Source organism: Coregonus clupeaformis, chromosome 33, assembly GCF_020615455.1.
Source record: "Coregonus clupeaformis isolate EN_2021a chromosome 33, ASM2061545v1, whole genome shotgun sequence".
Taxonomy (NCBI): domain Eukaryota; kingdom Metazoa; phylum Chordata; class Actinopteri; order Salmoniformes; family Salmonidae; genus Coregonus; species Coregonus clupeaformis.
The window spans coordinates 868,391-891,239 of NC_059224.1; the positions used below are offsets into that span (position 1 = coordinate 868,391).

Below are 22,849 nucleotides of genomic sequence, written 5' to 3' on the forward strand. Positions count from 1 at the left end.
GACTTGGGCTTAAAGGCACAGAGACCCATCCTACAGCACTTATTTCTCCCTCTCTTTCTCTCTTCCATCCCTCGTTTTTTCCCATCTTCTTTTAAATTCTCCCCTGACGTTATTTCTGTCAGCTTTAATTTACTTGACCCGTAGTAAAAAAGATCACGTGGTTATTTCCCTGTGATTCTGCCGGCTGGCTCCCCATCTCGCCTCTGTACTTTGTTAAGGACTTTGATGAAGAGATGAATTTGGAGAGTTTTTCTAGAAGGGCAGCATGTTAATGAAGCAGCACCACCATGAGACTAAATGGCATTTTCTGGTCATGCACACAAGGGCACAGCATCCCTGGTGCTAGTTATAGATTGCCTGCCCACTTCCTCCACCTCCCAGAACCTCAGCCCAGCCCACCTGCTCACAGTGCTGACCAATCATTCTGTACAGCTCTGTAGTAATCGCCAAGGCAAACTAACGGCCTGTTGTTCACACTGCATTTTGTCTCCCAAATGAGCAATAAAGTAACCATCATTTGAAAAGCTAGTCCCTATTTGTCTTGTAAATGACTTTTTAATGATAATCAAGCCGCATCCATCCATCACGCCAACACACGTCCATGCAGTTCTGTGATGGAACTCCTCCTATGACCAGATGGGGTCTATTTATAATCCCAATGACCAAGTTGCAACAAAGTGTGGTGCCTTTACAACAGTACATGCATCATCATGTGTATGTATAAGTATATACACAACATAGAAGCTTATGGAAGGCAGGACGCTGAACTGACCTGTGTGTGTGTGTGTGTGTGTGTGTGTGTGTGTGTGTGTGTGTGTGTGTGTGAACCTGCACGTGCGTTAGATTGAAAGCCTCAGAGCCTTGAGGCAGTAGCGCCACCTGTCACTACTAGCAGGACTGCTGCATAGCTTCTAAATGGTGGCTCTTATAAATGGGTGGTTGGATGGGGGGCCATGGAGATCCATTGTGCAGCTCAGACCCCACACAGGAACATGGAGGATATACAATAGAGAACTGGTAGCACTTGTAGGACATTAATGTTGAGCACTGTTTGTTTTGTGCAGGCCCACACAGCATGTAGCCCATCTTTTAACACATGAACCATTGAAAGCCCAAAAGCACCCCAACGCCCCCCTTCTTCACCCCCTCTCTCCCATGTTTGGTGTGAGCAGTTTAGGCTTATTAACATGAGCCCTGTTTTATTTTTGGGCTGACCATAGAGGTGCACTGGAGCATGAGTGAGGCAAATAACTCCCTTTTGGACTTAACATATGTAATGTTGCATTAATCAACAAGCGGCCCGGCCTTGAGCCGTGCATATTCCAAGCGGATATTATAAATAATGCAAATGTGGCGACCGCCGCAAATGCCAAAGAGAGCGAGGGAGCAGGGAGAGAGGGCGAGAGGGCGAGAGAGCGAAGGAGCAAGAGAGAGGAGAAAGAGGGAGAGCGAGAGCTGGCGTAACAGACTGATTGTGGTGCTGTCAAGTTGATTTGCATGAAAAAGGGTGGGCTAATTGCAACATTTAGCTGCAGTGTGGTGATAATACAGAACAGGATTACTAAAGGACACAGAGGGGCTTTTATTAACGCCAAGGATTTCCTGGGGTTTGGGAGAGACGCACCACCACCTTCTGTTTCTGTATGAGCCATTCACAGCCACCACTCACCCACTGTCTGGCAGTCGTGGCATATCCATCACAACACACACACGCACTGCCTGAATCACCGTTTCAGCACCCGCTGCTCACCAGTCAAACAGCCATACCATATTATGTGTCATTACATTGACCAGCTCTGCAGAGATGGAGCAAGTAAAGTTAACTGCACTGGAGGGCTAAGGGTGCAGAAAAGTGTTGCATGGGGGGGGGAGGTGTTGGGGTGTTGGGGTTACTGGAGCTGCCGAAGGCAAGCCTTCTCTTTCTTCCCTTTAATAATAAATGATTATGAGATAATCCAATTCAGTGGCGAGCTTTGGAAGGAGGGCATAAAGAATAAGCAGTGGAGTTCTGTATTAAAGGTCTTTGTTTTGCTTCAGTGATCACAAAGGGGCCGCTGGTGTATGATTTAACATGCCTGGTGAAAATGGTCTCTATTATGTACCATTAACAAATCAACCAGGCCCCACCCAGGGTGGATCTGGGGGCTCTCAACCAGTTTTCGGTGGCCTTTGTCTTTCCCCACTACGCATTGATTTATAGACCCTGCTCATAATCACATTGGGGTGGAGGAACACGATTGAGTGTGTGCTTGTGTGCGTGCGTGCTGTTGTGTCTGTGCTTGTGAGGGGACGGGGCTAGGACGTGGATCAATGCTTGGTAAAGCCTGTGGATCTGGTCATTTACAATTTGTTATCTCTCTTCTTAACTCTTTATCTTTCCCCAGACTTAATTCCTGTTTATTTCTCTCATTCTGTCTCATCTCTCCATCCCCTCAAGTTCAATTAGTTACCTCTCATTCTCCATCACCCACTTTGGTACCCACTATTACTCTCTCGTAAACCTCCACCCTTCATCCCTCTTCCTCCCCTCACTCCCCCATCTTTCTATCCTGTCTCCCCCTCAGTCTCTCCCTGCCTCCCCCATCCTCCTGGTCCTGCTGCTGGTGTCTGTGATATGCATGGTCTCTTTGTGATGGCAGGAATCTGCCTCTAATGAAGCCAGCATGACCAGAGAGCAGCAGCAGCCAACCAGGAGGATGTCTGGCCTTTCACTTGCTGAACAGAGGGATTGGCTAATATCCCTGTCCACCACAATAAAAAGAAAAGGAAAAATAGACATTCCTTTTTAATGAACCTCTGAGCCGGGACGCCAAGAATGCAAATCCATAAAGTAGGGAGAAATAGAAATGGAGTAATAGCGGTGTTAGTGGTAAAAGGCACATTTCCTCTTTTTGTTGTCGCTGTGCTCGGCGTAATGCTCCAGATTTGCACTGAGAAAACGGTTAATGCTTTTGGCCGATGGGATGAGGAATGAGGAAAGAGGTCTTCAAGGTCCTCAATAGCGTATTTTGTGCCAATCATTTCAAGAAATAAGCCATTCATCTTTTTTTATTCCCTTTCTAGGAACTTCAACTAAGACTGGACATGAGAGAGGAACAATGGGTGGAGTTACAGTCCAACTCCCCCTGCAAGGTGAGTGTTAGTAGCTAAGTTACTAATGCTTTACCCAGCTATGCTACTGTTTTCATGAGTGCGTATGAACACGATTCACTGCAGTAGTAAGGATATTACTGGCAGGCACACACACACACACACTCGCACCCACACAGGTGTCAGGTAGGCTACACTGCTGTAAAAAGCAGTGTTTCCCAGTAAAGATGGCCATATATTTCACTGTGGTGTGAAAGTGTTATTCTAGGGTCGGATTCACAAGCTCAACACCGCTTGCCCGTAGACTGCCACAGATGTAGGGATTGTGTGTGTTATTTTATTTTTGGTGTTTGGCTTTATATTGAGGAATTTTATATGCGTGTGATTTTTTTTCATTACAATGGCGAGTTTAAAAAGATTTGGGTTGGATGGAGGACAGCTCGGAGCAGTACATGTTAGTTTTATTTGCACTGTGGCCTTGTATCAATGATTCGAGCAGTGCTCAACCGGGCCTCATGCGTATAGTGCTTAAACAGCTACAGATGCAGGTCTGTGCGCTTCAGAGAGCCTTTGTTTAAGTTGGCTACCTCATTTGAGCAGTTCCTCTAACATCAGCTACGGGATTTGCCAAAAAGACCTTAAAAAATGTATATTTCGATCCAATTAAGTCTGTCATTGCCCTTTAGCAGTAAACTGTGGAGGCAGCACATTTTTTCCTCAGCCAGCAGAGGTCATATTGCTATGTGTCTCCCAGCCTAAGTCTATTCTTATGAGCGGCCCTCTTGCCTTTTTCTCATCTCATTCTCATTCTGAGGCCGGGCTCATTTGGAGGGGTGGGGAGTTCTGGGCCGACAGGGTTCTCCTGACAGAACTGTAAATTCTGTGCAACACATAACTTGGAGTGATTCCCTGTGTCGGTCTGAGCGGCTGAGTATTTCAGCAGGACTCCATTATTATTAGATCTTTTTAGATCAGGGCTGCAGTAGATCCATTAGGCCAGGGTTAGGCTCACCTCTGGGATGGACTCTGGCTGTCCAGCATGCAGCGCTGCACTGGGCCTCTGGCAGCTGTTGGGTGTCAATGACAGCGAGAATATGGCCAAGTATAATCAGCATTTTCTTCGACTGAAACAGCCATGATGGGATGATGTAGCCTAGGTGTGCCTATGAGCCAGGGGGTTGGTCAGGGGGGCGAGGTAGATTCTATTTGGCATGGGCAGCTGTATACCAGAGAGAGAGATAATAGACACCATAGAGATAGAATCCATGGTAGACACCACTGTATGGCAGGGGGTTGTGGTGGTTGTAAAAGCTGTGGTGGAGGTGATTAGGGGAGTCAGTAGTAGACAGTGGGAGTAGTAGTGGCGGCTGTAGAAGCTGTGATGATGAGGATGTATAGGAGGGAGACAGTAGTAGTGGTGGATGAGATGGTACAGTACAGTAGCAGCAGCAGCATGGGGACTACAGGCAGCCTGCTGCTGTAATGAGAGAGTGAGCTGTCAGAGACACGCGTGTAATGGCTCCCCTGCCAGCCGCCCGGTTCAGGCCCTATGGGATTCAGCACAGACACTGTTTCTCTCTCTCTCTTTTTCTCTCTTTTTCTCTCTCTCTCTCTCTCTCTCTCTCTCTCTCTCTCTTAGGCCTGATCAGAGACCATGTCAGGCCTCTCATATCCTCACAGCTGCTGTCTTCTTAGCTCTCTCTCACACACAGACACACTCTCTCTCTCTCTCTATCTCTATCTCTCTGTCCTCTCCTCACTGGGCACACAGACTGAGGATGGACATTCAGGTAGTACATCTCCCAGGCTCTCCTTTCTTCCTCCCCTTCAGTCAGCCTGTATGTACTGTACAGCTCCTCTCAGGGGAGTCTATTCCCAGTGAAGAGGGCAGGCAGCAGCTTCACATGGGGCCAGCCAGCATAGTCACGCTGTGATGTCACTGTGTCTATATCTATATCCCTCTCTGACAACCACTCTGCTGCTGTAGGACGTCCATGGTCAGCTGACTACTACTGTACACCACGTCCTGCTAGTCCAAGGTCATTTTCACTAGGCCTCCCTCCCAGTCACTCATTAAGACCAGATGGGGAGCTGAGCTGAGATGTAGCTAAGGCATAGTCTACTGTATGAGTTAGAACATCCACTATGAAGACTAGACTAGCTAGTACAGTATGAGGGGCCAGTTGAGGGATATCTATGGCTCTCTGTTTATATTGAGGATGCAACATGAATCTCAGGATCATTTCTCATACTGTTCTTGTAGAGGAATGGAGTCTGATCAGAACTCCCCCCAACTTCATCTATAAATGCCCCCCTATGCATCTCTGCGGTTATGACAGTCATTCGGTCGCTCAGCCATTTAGGCTGCTGCTAATAATATCCTCTACCGGACTTTAAAGGCTTATTATCATATTGTGCCGGATGATTGACAGTTGACCTTCACGCTAGTTTATATTAAGCCAGTGAGACGGTGCGGGTCACCTCGATCACCTCAGCGACAGCGTATTAATACTAATCTGATAGAATTACCAGGAACCAATTAATGTGCAGGACTGGGCGCGGCGTAGTGTGAGAGGCCACAAGGTGAAGCGGTGCTGCTGTGGAAATGCTTAGGTGAGGTTACAGTGGCCCTGTTTGGCCGAACGCACACTCATTAGTCAGAGAGAAAATGAGGGAGAAGAGAAGGGGTTAGAGTGGTTAGTAAACCAGGAGTTACATTTAGCTGTGTGTATTAACACTACAGGTATGGTGGAGGATGGTTGTTGAGGGCTCTCTGGGTTCTGCTGGAGAGCATCTGAGTGTATCAGTCTATCTGAGGTGCAGACACTCTCACTCAATAACATCAAGCATGCTTACCTGCTGCCTAATGCTCATGCTAATTTGCTTATTTTAATATCCACCGATTCTCTTTCAGCCCCTGTGAATGGTAGCAGCGAATAACAGACGACGACACAGTGACTCTGTCCCCATGATTCCCACAACGTATTCTGGGATATCCAGGTCTAGGAGCCTAGAGGCTGGGGGGGGACTCCCCTGGATGTAAGGCTGACTAACGATGTAACAATATACCCTGCTAAGGCCCACTGACCTCCTATTTCAGGACCCCAGCATCCTCTACAGCCATTATTAACGGTGTTGAACAAGGCTAGCCTGAAGAAAAGTGTGAGATTCCTGAAATAACCGAGTGTTGAGCCAAGGACAGAGCCTGACACCTGAGAAGGCCTGTCTGGTTATGTACAGTCATCAGTCACTGGGAGGATATAGTCACATTGTCACCTCTTTAATGGTAGCACAGAGACATGCAGCTGTACGTTTAGAGGCCTTGAGGCTGTAAACCTCTGGGACTGGGCTACACATGGAGACGAGCCCCAAGGTGCTAGTCACCTGAAATGTGGTTTAGGTGTCAGCGTGTCAACCCTATTCACAATGGAACATTAGTGCACTGGATGGATTTAAGCACATGATAGCTAGGCTATTTAGGGACTATGCCTGCCTACCCATGTCTCATATATAATGGTTATTTAATTCATTAATAAATTGTTTATTAGGCTATATTAAATCTGGTAGAGGAGGAGGAAACTACTCTTGATCATATGTGAGGTCAGCTGATAGTTGTATTTGAAGTGACCAGTCAGCAGTATATCTCTCTGGTCACTTTGGCAACATCCCAGGTGAACACAGGTCATCTGCTAAGTAAGTTATTTCCGAATGATAGAATCTTTGGTACAGCATATGCCTACCACTGAAACCAGGCTTTAGTGTCTCTGTCCCCCTCCCTCCCCCTGCACTGTGCCATGCCTGGCCTCTCTGTGCTGCAGCAGGTGACTAATGACCAAGGGGCTCTGGGATAGGGGGACTGGCTGCTCTGCTCTGGAGGTACAGAGGAAAGTGGCTGTACTTTTTCAGCAAGATGACCTTCTCTCTCAAGGTCAAGTGGTGTTGGAGGGTAGAATGACTAAGAGCTCCCGAAACCCTGCCTGCCAGCCACTGGCACTACCACATCATTCTGCACCCACCGTGGTGACTACACTAGCTTCTTGTGCCAGGCAGCAATAGGGCTTTTGTGGCCAGTTTACCCAACCATTCCTAAATTCCGTGACGGAACACGCAGAGCCCAGCCAGCTGATAACCCAAGTGGTGTCTGTCTTTACCAACGACTTGTTTTTTTTAAACATGTTTTGGGATCGTTGTGCCGCCCCCCTGTGTAAGAAGGCTTTTACGTCTTTCTGTCAATCTTCTCTCATCCATATTTCATGGGGTCCCATGAGCCTGCTTGGTTTGTTTTGTTTGATGCCGTTTGCCAGGGAAACCAGTCTCATGAAATCTGGACCGTACCACCTCACTGGGGGCCTGTATGAAAAATGTATGCACTCACTAATTGTAAGTCGCTCTGGATAAGAGCGTCTGCTAAATGACTAAAATGTCAATTTGATCACTAAAAAAATACTGACGCAGGTGGGTTTCCAGTGTGACTCTCAAATGATGAAATGGAAGGACTAGTAAGGGTGTGTGCAGGGGCGGGGTAGTAGGAGGAGCGTATGGTTGGGCGGGGGTCAGGTCGTAACATGCCAGTCAATCTCACACTGCGGTAGAACTCACCACCACTTGAGTTTTCTTTTCTTTTCAGATGGAACACCATGGATATGTGTGGTAATTAAACATTTGGAGAGGAAATGAGGGCTGTGTTTGTTCAGAGAAAGATAAATTCCCAGACTGTAACCAGAGCACGGCTGCTCTATACAACCCACCAATATTACCTCCTCGCCGCACCGGGTTCGCATAATAAAGAGGCCCCTTATGCATATTAATATGAGCACTCTGCATAATGGCTACACCATGTGACACGCTCAGTAGCACACCGTCATCCTGTCGGTTCGGCTTTACCTTGCCCACGTTTCACCACTATTATTTATGTCCACATTCCTCCATACAGGGATCCCCCTACTCCTTACCAATCAGCCCCACCCTCACCCATCTTAACTCCTCCGCCCCGGCTGCCAGCCTCGTTCCCACACACTCCACCCCTCACACACGCTCATGACTCCTTAAAACATACGGCGGAGGTGTGTGCGATGCCAAACGAGGTCCTCATTACCTCCCCTCCCTCTTGGCTGGCTGGCTGGTGGAAAGCTTTTGGAAGAACTACAGCGACATCTGCATGTGCTGCGGCTACAGAGCGCCAGGCTGATACCCGCTATGCTGTGCCGGGCTTCTCCTGCCAGCCTGCTCCCCACCGTACCGACCCTCCGCCCACACCACCCCTCCGGCTCTCATTACTCAAATTACTAAACACGGCTAATTGTGCGGCGCGTGAAGCTTGCTTCATTTGAATATTCCTGCATATGGCCTGAGGGGATTTGCCTCGCGAGGGGACGGACCTAGCCAAGAAGTCTGGAAATTTGGGCATCCGCAATTATCCGAGCCAGGCGGGCGCTGCTCTCTCTGCACTGGGCTTCTTTTTACCTGGAGTTACGCCGTTTTGTTTTTCTTTTTAATTAAACGACACAGTGAAGATTATGTACTCCTTTATTTGGGTTTTAAAGGCCTCAACATTCTTAGTAACTTTAACTGGATTTATGATGAAATAAATTCATAATGTATATCTTTTTTTGATCTATCATATTGAAAATTGACAGGAGAGAGTGTGAAATGAAAAATAAATAAAAATAAACATCTTTAGGGAAGTCCCGCGATTGCTTTTATGTTGAACTGAAACAGACGGTGGGAGGAGACAGAAACGGTCCACAATCTGTACGCCTTAATTAATAGTGTGGGGTGTATTTGCATGCGTGTGTGGTGTGTGTCTTGGGAGCCAACAATGCACCCCTTGTGTCCCATCACAAAAGGACAGTGCACCAGACAGAGAGGGGGGCGGGAGGAGGGGACATTCTGGAATCAGAAACAATGATTTCATACAGGCAATCAGAGTCCAAGCAAGCGTATGAATTTGCGCATAAATTACACCAAATTAATTTGGTGGGGGTGGGGGTCAACATGTGTGGGCAGTTGGGGTTGTTTTGTCTTTTCCCAGGGACATCATGGTGAAGGGTTGCGACAGAATACCCCCAGTGATTCCCACGCTTATCCCTGTGCCCTGAGTCACCAGGTTTCAGCTCCCCAGCCCCCTGGTCCCTGGTCCTACACCCCGTCCCGCTGGCGCTGCCCGCCCGCTGCCAACAGCAGCTTGCCGCCTTCCCAAATAGAGAATGTTAAACCATTACAGCAGGTCAAATATAATTAAGAGCAAAATGCCCGCTTCGTCCTCAACATGATGTTGTTGTATTAATCATATCCAGAGATCACAGAAAACATATTTAAGATTTGTTCTCCGCTAAGTCGTCTGCGAAAAAAAAGGGGGAAAAATCCATTCTGTGAAAAGGTGTTGTAATTAGAGGGATTACATTTTTTTCAAATGGTCCTGTAATAATTGACTATAACCAAAGATATCCACATACTTTACATACACACACACATACTGTATGTATGACGAGTCCTTGCTGCGCAGATTGGAAGACACTCAATTAATCCGAGTTGGAAAGGTTGAGCGCGCCCACTTTTTTAATTAACGTTGAATTAAAACGAATTGGCAGGTTGCCGGAAAGCAGGCGCACGGCTTTGAAGATTGCCATCGCATAATGAGTCGCTCTTTCCTTTTTTTACACTTTGGGCTCCTCCATTTCCACTCCCTCGCTCTCCGCTGCCAGTTGCTAGTGTGCCTTAGCGATTTAATGATATGCAAATGAAATATGCATAAAATCATTCTGCTGAAGGATGATTAAGCACAGAGGACATTAGCCAGTGCCCGCCACAGTGTCTGTTGTCTCTCTCCATTCCGCTTCGCCCGGCGCCAACGACAGACACCACTGGAACAAAGCACAATACTAATTATAGGACACCACTAATCATTTGAATAACAACAATAAAATCCAATTGAGAGAAATTAAATTCCAGGCAGGGTATTTTCTCGCTCCTGTTTTGTAAGATCCACATCCAGAGAAGTGAAGGCAGAAGTCCCCAGAGCTGAGGACTGGAGCTGTAGAGAGCAGAGAGGAGAGGAGAGGAGGCAGAGACCAGGTTTTCCAGGATAGCACTTGAAGAGACTAGCATTGCCAAGCATTGCAGGAGCTTTTCTCTGCTTGTTTGCGAGTAGTGTTGCCTTATTTGAATGCTGGCTTATTAAAGAAGGAAGGAAAATATCCCCCCTTTCCCAATCTCTCTCTCTCTCTCTCTCTCAATTTCCACCCTTTCTCCCTCCTGCTCTCTGCTGAGAGCTCTCTTTTTTGGTAATCCATTTGTGTAATGAAGACGTGGCGCAATTAACATCCCCCATGGAATTAAATAAAAGGCCGATCATCCAAAACTCATTAGCTCCGAAAGATTATAATATCCACATGCGTTCCGCCGTGAAGGGTACGGGAAAAAACACAACAGAATTACGAATTAAACCGTTAATTGTGTGTGTTTCGATCGCGGTTTAAGTGACTGCGGCGTAGATGCCCAAAAAGATGCCACCATTCATACCAGCCTATCCTTACTGATGGCAGCCTGGCTCTGACATCTTGGTGGTTTATGCCAAGGCAGTGTAGGAAGCACAAAGATTTTATAATCCCTCCCTTTGGATGGCTTCTTCAATTATTCATATTCCACAACCGTGCCCTGTTGTCCAACAAAAATCCAAGAAGAGGGAAAAAAAAGTTGGGGATATCCATTTGTGATGTCCAATGGCTGATGTTGATTTCTTCCTTGCTAATTGTTGTAATTATTCCGGTGCAATTAGTGAACTTAACGGAATCCTCCAATCTGTCTGTTCGCAGCGGCGCCCATCCATGGCTCTGTGCCCGATGCCAGTGGACCTCGCTGGAACCACGGCAACGTTCCTCCGAACCAAGACCCGCGAGCCGAACCGGTTGGTACTCCATCTGCATCTGTTCCTCATAGTTTACCCCTTCCACTTTACGGCAATAAAAACACTGGAAGGGTGGAGTTTAGTAGTTTCTTTGGTTGGTTGGCAAGGAGGGGGCAAACAAAAAAAAAGCGTGGTTGGGTGGCTGAGGGGGTGCCGAAAGTGTTCCCATGGCCCCCCTTCCCCCGCCTGGCGGAGTTGAAGGCAGGCCGGCTGGGGCGGGTATCTCCTCCCCACCCCAACATTGTGTGTCTGCGGCCGGGGCTGCTGCTCCTGTCGCCCTGCCTCCTGTGCCCCTGCCCCCTCCACTGAGTTCTAGCATGTCTGTTGTTTGTGTGGCATCCCCCTCGCCTCAGTCTGGCTCCCATACTGGTGGATGCTGTATAGAGCCTACAGCCTGAGCCATTCATCTCCCTGGTGATTGCTGTGAATGTAGATAAATCGCACACACACACGCCTGCCTGCCTGCCTCTCTGGCATAGCTTTGCTTGCTGCTGAAGTAGATTTTCATGCTTTCTGTTTTTGCCTTTTCTTTTTTCAAGAAGTTGTTCCTGTCACGCATAAATCCCAAACACACCTGGAGGAAACCATGATGCACGATTAGTTTTTCTTTGGCGAAAAACAAAAAGTACAATTTAAACGAACGCAGACAGAAAAGTAAATTAATTCCTGTCTGTCCGCTGATTATAATTTGTGTTGGCGGTTCATTAGTATGCGTCCTCATGTTTGCAGTTTTTTTTCTTTTTGTGTGTGTGTCTTTGTAAACAGCTGCTGTTGAGACCATGGCACAGTCCCTCAGGTCCTTTCTTCATTCCTCCTCTCTTGTGGCAGGCAGGCAGGCGATTGGCAGGTTGGCAGCGTCTGCGGCAGGGAGGCAGGCAGCAGTGGCCATGGTAGACATTCTTCACCGCAGTGGCTGCCAGCCGGCTTGATGAGAGCTGGAGGAAAATGGTGTGGTAGAGGGGGGAAAGGGGGTTGGCACAAAAACAGGCACCCGCTTCACACCCTCCCCACAGAACAGCTTGCTGCTTTTGTTTAGTCTTGTTTTCCTCCGCTTTGTTTTGTTGGTAATCTTTCCCGTTCCTTTCATTTCGTCCGTCGCGCTAATTAACAGAGCAAACTTTTGTTGTTCTAATTAGTCATTTGAAGCGCTTGATGGTCTTTGTTTGCACTTGGCTTTCTTTATCTTTGCCAACCGACCCGTGACTGGCGCCCGATCGTGTTGATTTGCTCTTGATCGTTGTGTACCATCTCTCACCCCCATCCATTTTTCCGCGACAGATGCCACCGAGTTCCCGCTGGTACACCTCTCGAAGATCGTGGGTACCGAATCACCGCCACCGCTCATCGGGCATCCTCAGAAGCGGTGACTTTCCCGCAAATCCGTAAACGCCACCGTCCAGATAGACGTGGTGCCTTTTCATCGCCTGTGTTTTCCTAGGGTGCACCGCAACTGCCGATGAGCAGGTTGGCATGGCGTCCGCTGCCTGGCTGGCTGGCTGGTTGCCTGGCACAGGGGGTTGTGCTTGAGAAGGGAGCGCAAGAGAGAGAGAGAGGGAGGCGCTTCTTTTTGTCCCACCCCCCAGTCGTCTCTAGGACAACACCACAAGCTGCAAGTTTCTCTGTGTTGGTTGTTCTAGAATTTCCAATTCCCCCACCAGTCCCTTGTGGCAGAGCCCATTTCCTTAATCTCCCCTGCTCCCTGGCTCCTCCGCCAGCCCCCTGGCATCCTGCGCTGTGGGCCACTTATTGTCTTTTGTTTTTTGTTTTCAAGCCGATACCTCCTCCCTCCACTCCGTGCCACCATGCTATGCCAAGCGCTCCATCCCAACTCCCCAAGTCGTCCCCTGAAATTCCTCCAGGTGCGCTGCTCTTCTCTTCCCGTCGTCTGAAGGCTCCTTTCTTCTGTAATCTGGGGCAGCAGATGTTCTCCTCTTCTCTCTGCGGTGGCGTTGACTTGATGTTGAGCCTTGGCTCCAGAACCCCATCCGCATCCGCACTCTAACTTCTACTATTTGTAAAACACCCACCCCTGGCGTGGCACTAGCTGCCAAATCAGGCGGGGGTCCTTCTGTCTCCCTGTCTACATCAAGCCGCCTACCCCCGAGAGCGAACGCGTGTCCGCCCTGGCGCTACCACTGAATGGATGGCACTGTGCCAGCTTCTCTCTGCCATCATCTGCATTCGCTGCTTGTTTCTCTCGCTCGCCCACCCCCTCTCTTCTGTCTCTCCCTCTCTTACCCTCCCCTCCTTCTTCTCTCTTGGCTCCCCCCCCTCCAGAACCCCTCTTTTGTTCTATAGGCTTGACATTAATTAACATATGGGTTAATTGACTCTAAAGCTGATGAATTGCTCTTAACAACTCCCATAGACTGGCTAGCTGTTTGTCGCGCCCCGCGCCCGTACCCCCTTCTGCCTGGCACCGCCTGTGCCTCTACCTTGCCCTAGCTAGCCTCCACGTTGGCTGGCGCTAGTAAAGGAGTAGAGAGATAGCGCAGCCAGCAGCTCTGGTGTAGTGTAGTGTTATAGACCTGAGTGAGCAGTGCCCCTAACCCCACTGTACACAGGATCTCAGGCTGCTTATTGGACTATAGCTGATCGCAGTTGACGTTTTGCTGTCTGATCCCACCGCAGGATGTTGCAATGGCATTTTGTTATAAATAATCAAAGTCCTCCTGCAACCACCTCCCACCCCTTTTTCTATCTACCCTTCTCATCCCTTTTTCACCCTCCCTCTCTCTCTCCACCCTCTCCCTCCCTCTCTCTCTTTCTGTCTCCAAACTAAACACACTTTCACACCAGCAGACACCAACTCTCCTCTCCTATCTTACCTTTTCACTCTTTTCTATGACCATCTGTTTAGTTTTTCCCCCATTTTTAACGAACTTCGAGGATTAAATGGATAACGAATCAAAGTTGTAATAAATTGGCATGTTTTTGGACGTTTTTCTAAAGCGCTCCTTATGTACCGTGCGGTAATTATCTTTTCTCTCTTGTCATTAGCGGTTTCGGGGAACCTCGCTGAGAATTAGCCTGAATTACCTACGTCTGTCATATTTGATTACGTAATTATCTTGGCCACACCGCTTTCTGTCTTAAATTTTTTCTGGTCGTTTCGAACGGAGCTGATGAGGTTAAAAACGAGAGACAGAGTGGGTTTTAATTATTAAATAGTATGCCCCCCTCCCTCTTACAGGGGTCTGCCAAGTGCCGTTAATTAGCCAGGCTGCTGCTCGCATTAATAGTCAAGGTAGAACAGACTCATTAAGACACAGCACACACACACACACACACACAGCCAGGTTACCAGGTGCCTCAGCATATATGCTAGCTCCTGTAGTCTATCATTTCCCTCTCTCTCCCTGCCTGTGTTTAGATTTGATATGGGTCTGGTCGTAAGCTGTTTAATTGCTGATGTTCTTAGTGTTGACTCTTTTCCCTGCGATCTCCCTGTTCTGTCTTTTGGTGGGTTGGCGAGATCCCTCGCAGCAGCTCCGTCTGGCGCTGGCGTTTTTGGGAGGCTGCGATGGGATGGTGAGACGGGGCGCTGGCACACCGCTCCATGGGGATGAAACACGCTATTCTCTCCTCTTTCACACCCTTTTTATTTTATTTTCATTATTAAATCAAAAGGAGCATGAGGCAACAAGAGGAATCCATTATGCAAATGAACTTATATTTGCATAATGTCTTACGCCAGGAATATGCAAATTAAGCTTATAATTTATGAGCGCCTGCGTCTGTCTCAGTGTCCCCATAACTTACAAAGAGGATATTTTTGTTCTACACCCTCTCTTCTCCCCTCCTCTCCAAGCTGGCACAGACACACACAGTCTCACACACACCATACCCATACAAAACAAGCACACACTCTATTCTCACAAAGGGGTTGGTGGCTGTGTGTACCATGGCTGGGTGGGAAACAACTTGTCTGGCAGACTGATGGGGGATAAGGAGGCAGGCTAAGGAAGGGGAGGGTTGGTGTGATGGAAAACATGGTGAGAGGGGCACATAAACCCCCTTTACAAAGGAACAGTAGCAGAAGCACATTTTCTAAAACAACTGCGAAACAAAATAAATTAACGGACACTAATGCGGGGCTGGGTGAAGGGGAGCCCACGTGCTTTCTGACTTTTGTTTTGTCTTTGCGAGAGAATATGGTCCTGCCTCTTCTGGCTTTTCTTTGATGCCCACTTTTGGGGTTGAGATTTCTGCCCATCACAGGAGCTGGTAGCTTATCCTCCTCTGGAGGGTTTCCTCAGGAGTCAGTCTGATGAAGGCAGCGCAGCGCCGGCCGGGATGGAGAGGAGAGGAGAGGAGAGTGAGAGAGAGGCTGCATCTGAAGGCATGTGTGTGGAGGCATGTGTGTGGGCTCCCCTCCACACAGCCTCCAGTACCCGGGGATGCAACATCTCAACCCAGCCCAGCCAAGTCCTACTCACCTCAGCGCTGCTACAACCCGGACGAGAACTAGGAGAAAACCCGGAAGCATCCATGTTGTCTGATCCGAACCACGACAGTGTTATTTTTTCCTCACCCGGCTTATTGTAATCACCGGCCTGTTTTGCATACTTGATCTGTGGCTAATGTCTGAAGTAACAATACCACATTGTTGAAGAGACAGAAAGCCACAGACGACATGCGTTGGAGTAAAACTTTTGCAATACAGTGTATTGTGAAGTTGGGCGGAGAGAGACAAACTTTGGATGGTTTCGCAGTTTTTTTTAAAAGACATTCCTCCTCAGGGTGTCTAGACCTCTTTTTAATCCTTTATCTTTTTTTGTCCTCGTCCTCTTGCTGGTGACTTGGTGGCTTTTCCTGTCTTTGTATACGTCCCACACACGGATGGATGGCAGCTGGGGAGGCTGTGTGTGTGTACCAGGACAGGACCAGTGTGCCCGCCTCCCACTGAGCCCAGGGGGCATCTGCTCCCTGCTCCTCTCTGCTTTCCTGGTAGCAGCTAAGCATTGTAACGTTCAGAGATGGTGCGGGCTCCGCAGTGTGTGTGTGTGTCTTGTATACAGCTCAATCACACACTCACACAGGGTGTGTCACCTTTACTCCAGGCAGTGCAGGATTCTCTATTGCAGTGATCAGGACTCAGTATGGGAAGGACAGAAGACTCTTCCATGGGAATATTGGCTTTGCTACTCTGTATCCGTGCTGTGTGTGCCCATGGCTCGGACTTGGACTGTCGCTCGCTAGGCTTTACTGTACTTACAGCCTTCGGATCCTGCTACAGTCACTGTTAATTAGAGCGCCGTGATCATTATCCGTATTCATTTAATTCATCGCTGCTCTCAATTATTGCTTCTGATTCACATTTGTTTGCTTTGTGTATATTGGCGCAGTGTAATTGGAAAGATTTTCTGTGTGTATGTATGTGTTTTTTTTGCAATCGCAATTATATCAGGAATTAGCGTTTAACTGCTGACTTAATTATGCCGCACAGACCTTTCATTATTCACATGCATGATAATGAGCTTCTCAATGAATGTTGAATATTCACACCAACGCACATGTTCTGAATATCAGCTGCAGGTCATCAAGAGCAATGTATAACAAATGGCATTCGCAGTGTTTTATTTCTCCATTACATTTCTCAAGTGTTCATGTAGTTAAATCGCAAAGTGCAATTGAGACTATAATTGACAATACATACTCAGAGTAGCAGTCATTGGCTAAATTAGCAATGTCAAATATAACTAGGTCTGTATTTTTTTTATGCATTTCCCCCTCATTTTCTCTAATGAGACCAGTAATTGTTAGTTCACAGTTTAGTCGCCCTATTTAAAATAATAATGTACTGTAGCCTGTGTGACAGAGTCACATTGCACATTGTTTTATTTGGCACATTACTTTCACCTGGCTCCTGTCTTGTTTTTATTTGTGTGTTAAACTGAAGTGAGGAGCTGTTCTGGCATAAGTGGGAGATTTAAAGCCCTGAAAATACCTCCACACTTCTTGTGCTCTCATCAAACAGCAATAGAATTTCATCTCATTCTCTGAAAAAGCCAAAGAAAAGCAATTTAAAGTCTGATTTAACTTTGGTTTGAAGTTCTATTGGAGGTCTAGGAGATGCTATTGGAGGTCCAGGAGAGCTGAGCGGCCTGCCATTGCCACTTGTATATATCCACAGTCTGAAATTAAAATCTCAGGGCATTTGGGAAAGCAAAGAAAACTGCATTTAAAGGGAAATGGGAGAGAGACAGAAACGCATTGGGCTTTCAAAAGGATACTTTGTATAGAAAGGCAGTTTTAATAGGAAATAGGCCTACCTTTGTTTTAGATTCAAACTGTGTGTTTGGAGGTCTTGATCACCAAGTTTCTCAACTACTGTATTTTACGAGCACACTTGATACGAATAACAATGCACGAACAGACCAAAGAGACACAAAAGAATGTAGGATTGCAGTTTGCTTAGGTTTTCTACTTGCTAGTATATTTATTTAAAATGTATGTAACTGTCCTTGAGCTGTTCTTGTCAATGTTCTGTATTGTGCATTGTTAATCTTATGTTTTGTGTTTTTGTGTGGACCCTGGGAAGAGTAGCTGCTGCTTTTGCAATAGCTAAAGGGGATCCAAATCAAATCCTAAACCCTAGTAACTGCATAACACAAACAGAATATGTTTACTTTGGCTAGTTGAATAGACACTTCCTCATGAAACCCTGAAATAGTTTTGGGCTGTAATTCTATCCAAACAATGTAGTAGATAATATCACAGTATCCTAACCAGCAGTATTGTGATGCAGCATATCAGATTTTTCTGTCACAATTTATACAGCATTTAGACTCCCACAGTTCCAAAAAGGAGTAGGCCTAATTAACTGTGAATAGTTCAGTGGTGTTCATCATGTTTTCAAGTTTAAATGTTTTAAATGCTGTTATTGCACTACTTACGTGCACAATGTTGTATCAAAGAGGTGTGTTAGAACAAAATAAATGACCAAAGCATTATTTACCACTATGGCCTGTGTTTTCCTTGGAATGTGGGTGTGTCTTTGAGAACATCGTCAACATGTACTGTCCATTGCCATGCACTGCAAATACATTTACGTCATTTAGCAGACGCTCTTATCCAGAGCGACTTACAGTTAGTGAGTGCATACATTATTTAAATTTTTTTATTTTATTTTTCATACTGGGAAACGAACCCACAACCCTGGCGTTGCAAACGCCATGCTCTATCAACTGAGCTACATCCCTGCCGGCCGTTCCCTCCCCTACCCTGGACGACGCTGGGCCAATTGTGCGCCGCCCCATGGGTCTCCCGGTCGCGGCCGGCTACGACAGAGCCTGGATTCGAACCAGGATCTCTAGTGGCACAGCTAGCACTGCGATGCAGTGCCTTAGACCACTGCGCCACTCGGGAGCCTGGCTCATACAGAGACTCATACAGTACATTGCCTCTTCCGGTGACTCATTTAAGAAGGAAGACATTATATGGTTATGTGTCGTTCTCAAGTGTCAGTCTCAATACATCTTTCATAGTGTTGACTATGCAGGAGGTTTGAGTTAGTGTTTAGTTAACGGGGCTCAGTGTCTGCACTACTGCAGTAGCGGCTGTTTAAATGAACATGCTAATGAATATATGAATATAGCTCCTCGTAAGATGAGTAGAGCCATTGAGCACTTCAGATGGGCTCAATAGAGTGTTATGCCATCAGTTCATTTGTTGAGTTAATAACATTTCTCTTCAGTATAGATTCCATGCTATTCGATCCCCTCAGTCAATCAGCATTTTATCTCTGAGCTTCAGTTTCTTCCCTCCCTGGCAGAAATGGCCTCTAGTTATGAGAATAGAACAATAATGAGTGTCTTGGCTACAAGTGGGTGTTCAGGCTGCAGTGTGTAAGGGAAGGGGATGCTATTTGTTAAAGTGTCTGATGAATGTTTGAACTGCAAATACATGAGTTTCAAGAGCTTAATACTGTATAAGTGCATGACATAGACTGATCAGGTGAATCCAGGTGAAAGCTATGATCCCTTATTGATGTCACTTGTTAAATCCACTTCAATCAGTGTAGATGAAGGGGAGAAGACCGGTTAAAGAAGGATTTTAATCCTTGAGACAATTGAGACATGAATTGTGTGCCATTCAGAGGGTGAATGGGCAAGACAAAATATTTAAGTGCCTTTGAATGGGGTATGGTAGTAGGTGCCAGGCGTACCGGTTTGTGTAAAGAACTGCAACGCTGCTAGGGTTTTTCACGCTCAACAGTTTCCTGTGTGTATCAAGAATGATACACCACCCAATGGACATCCAGCCAACTTGACACAACTGTGGGAAGCATTGGAGTCAACATGGGCCAGCATCCCTGTGGAATGCTTTCGACACCTTGTAGAGTCCATGCCCCTGACGAATTGAGGCTGTTCTGAGGGCAAAAAGGGGGTGCAACTCAATATTAGGAAGGTGTTCCTAATGTTTGGCATACCCAGTGTATATTCCATTGTGTAAGAGCTCAGCCTCCAGCAGACATAAATAGAATTTCCTCTTCTCCCTGTCACATTCTCAATCTCCTTTCTGCTCTTCCTATGACAGTCTTGTTTCTGAACTTCTCCTTCAATGTTGTTTCCTTGAGAATAAGCCATAATAAATTGCCTCTGTGATTGTGAATAAGCAGAGAACTTCTGGAACCTTTTGTAGGGTGGAATTAGCCTTCCATTTGAGCAATCACCATTTTGTATTTATCTTGGAAAACAGAAGTAGCAGTGATTCAATTTTAAACATCTGTACTCACATACCTGGTACAATGTAATTACATAGGCTATTCCCTTATAGTTATTCCATAATAGATATGTAATGTCAAGTGTTGCATGGTGAGTGTTCAACAAGGATAAACCTGTCTCAAAGAAATGGGGAAAAGAGACTGGCACTGGGTGATTGAAGGGAAAATGGAGACGCTGGGGGAAGAGACACTCCAGTGTGGCTCTCTTTTAATGGAGGCGTATGAATGGGAAGTGCAGCTAGATTGCGGCCCTATTGAAAAGCCCCTTCACGTTCATTGCGCCCTTTGACCCTGAGGTACGTATCAGATGGCGAGCGTTTATTTCAACACAACATGTTCTCTCATAAAAGTGGCAATCTTGCTCTAGCGGTGTGAAGGTTTTAGCGCACTGAGTAACAGCACCTGAAATCACACAGACGTAAATGGGCCCATCCATGAATGATGGAGGCAGTCCATGTAAAAGCACATGGCACAAAGACAGCCAGGCTGCACTCTCTCTCTCTCTAATGATATAATTTCCCTTCCTCCATTCCCGGTAAACAACCACCACTCTCATTTGCTGTATAGAACTATTTGATGGGGAATAAAAGAGCCTTTGCTGGTGTATCATGGTGGGATCATCCGGATCCATTCCATGTCCATGGGTACATTGTGTTTCAGTGGTCCTAGCCTACCTTGCCAGGTTTATAGAGTTAATATAAATGCCTGGCTAGGAACCAGCCAGACTACCATTAACCTGAGCAGCACTGTGTGTGGAGGCCTGCGGAACAGCAGCCGTGTGTTCCAGTATTCCGCCATGGGCTTCGCAGGGATGTTTTAGTCTGGCCTTGCCGAGCCCTGATAAAGCCCACACTTGTCACACATGATTGATTTGTTTACGTATTTGAGGCCAGCCCACTCATCATGTGTCTCATCCCTGACTTGGTGCACGGATGTGTTCTCGCTCTCTCTCCTTCCCCACCACTCTCCCTCTTTTCCCTCTCTCTCTTCTGCACCAAAAACTTTCTGAGTTGACTTTATATTTATATACATGTGTATATATAAACCCTCACTGTAAAACGACAATACCCGGTCATCATTCTTCCAGCCACCTGGATGCTTGATGTAGGAGGTTGATATGCTTATAGGATCCGAGGCCTTGGCGAGTTCCATTTCTCATTTGAAGCAGCCAGTCAGACACTCTTAATCATTGTACTTGATAAGGGCACTGTAGCACTGCTCGGCTTGGCTAGCCCGGGTAAAGGACTCCTGCAGGTCTCTGGATAACATGGTGAACAAAAGCCCTGAGTGAATATCCCACCCCACCTCATTCAGCTCGGTAGTAGGGCCTGCTGCTGTGAATGGATGAGGTGATGGCTGTACTATGCATCCCTTCCTCTTAGCCAGGTAACTAGTAGAGTTCCATCTGGTTTTTCCAGGTGTAAGGACACTTGAAACTTCAGGGTAATTTACAGGCAAGGGAAAACTGTATTTGTATTGAGTTTTCTATTGGCCTTTATTACCCCATGTTATCATGCTTGATATTTTTTATAATCTCAAGGTCTTTTTTTCTCTAAAACTATCTAATATATTTTTCAACGTCTATTTGAATCTCGTCAGCTGTCAGGGCCAGAATTCAGGTAGAACACGGAATTGAACAAATGTTTCTATTTCTAAACCATTTCTAGAATAGGTCCACACGGCAAAGTTATGTTTTCAACGAAATTCACGCAAGTGGGCCGGGAAGGAGCATGGTACGGAAGCAATCTTTCCCCAATGAAAGCAGTGCAGCCAAGCCTGATTTCAAGCAATAATGACACGCATAGTTGCATTTTTAATTTTATTATAACTGGATTACAGCTCCCGCCCAAATGTCGTGAATAATATACACTGAGTGTACAAATCTTTCCAGGACATAAACTGACCAGGTGAATCCAGTTGAAAGCCATGATCCCTTATTGATATCACTTGTTAAATCCACTTCAATCAGTGTAGATGAAGGGGAGGATACAGGTTAAAGAAGGATTTTTAAGCCTTGAGACAATTGAGACGTGTTCCATTCAGAGGTGAATGGGCAAGACAAAAGATTGAAGTGTCTTTGAACGGGGTATGGTAGTAGGTGCCAGGCGTACCGGTTTGTGTAAAGAACTGCTACGCTGCTGGGTTTTTCACGCTCAACAGTTTCCTGTGTGTATCAACAATGGTCCACCACCCAAAGGACATCCAGCCAACTTGACACCACTGTGGGAAACATTGGAGTCAACATGGGCCAGCATCCCTGTGGAACGCTTTCGACACCTTGTAGAGTCCATGACCCGACCAATTGAGGCTGTTCTGAGGGCAAAAGGGGGTGCAACTCAATATTAGGGAAATGTTTTGTAAACTCAGTGTATATAGTGCCTTCAGAAAGTATTCACACCCCTTTACGTTTTCCACATTTTATTTTGTTACAGCCTGAATTTAAAATGTATTACATTAAGATTTTGTGTCACTGATCTACACACAATACCCCATAATGTCAAAGTGGAATTTTGTTTTATAGAACATTTTAGAAATGTATAAAAAATCGAGTCAATAAGTATTCAACCCCTTTTTTATGGTAAGCCTAAATAAGTTCAGGAGTAAAAATTTGCAAATCGCATAATAAGCTGCAAAAGTTGCAAGCTCATTCCGTGTTCAATAATAGTGGTTAACATTTTGAATGACTACCCATCTCTGTACCCCACACACAATTATCTGTAAGGTCCCTCAATCGAATAGTGAATTTCAAGCACAGATTCAACCACAAAGACCAGGGAGGTTTTTCAATGCCTCGCAAAGAAGGGCACCTATTGGTAGATGTGTAAAAAACAAAACAAATAAGACGCTGAATATCCCTTTGAGCATGGTGAAGTTATTAATCACACTTTGGATGGTGTATCAATACACCCAGTCACTACAAAGATACAGGCGTCCTTCTTAACTCAGTTGCCCGGAGAGGAAGGAAACTGCTCAGGGATTTTACCATGAGTCCTATGGTGATTTTAAAACGGTTAAATGTTTAATGGTTGTGATATGAGAAAACTGATGGATCAACAACATTATAGTTACTCCACAATACTAACCGAGTGAAAAGAAGGAAGCCTATACAGAATAAAAATATTCCA

At 46.3% G+C, this 22,849-nt stretch overlaps 1 protein-coding gene across 3 annotated transcripts in view; it reads left to right on the top strand.

The window, feature by feature from the left end:
* Positions 1-22,849, top strand: part of LOC121548460 (centrosome-associated protein CEP250) — a 135,785-nt gene that overhangs the window by 20,653 nt on the left and 92,283 nt on the right. For 2 of the 3 annotated variants that reach the window (XM_045210097.1, XM_045210098.1), the window contains 2 exons: positions 3,064-3,132; positions 10,905-10,996. In XM_045210097.1, the coding sequence (XP_045066032.1) occupies positions 3,064-3,132; positions 10,905-10,996 (161 nt within the window). The remainder of the gene's footprint in view (positions 1-3,063; positions 3,133-10,904; positions 10,997-22,849) is intronic. The other variant, XM_045210099.1, reaches the window with a different exon arrangement.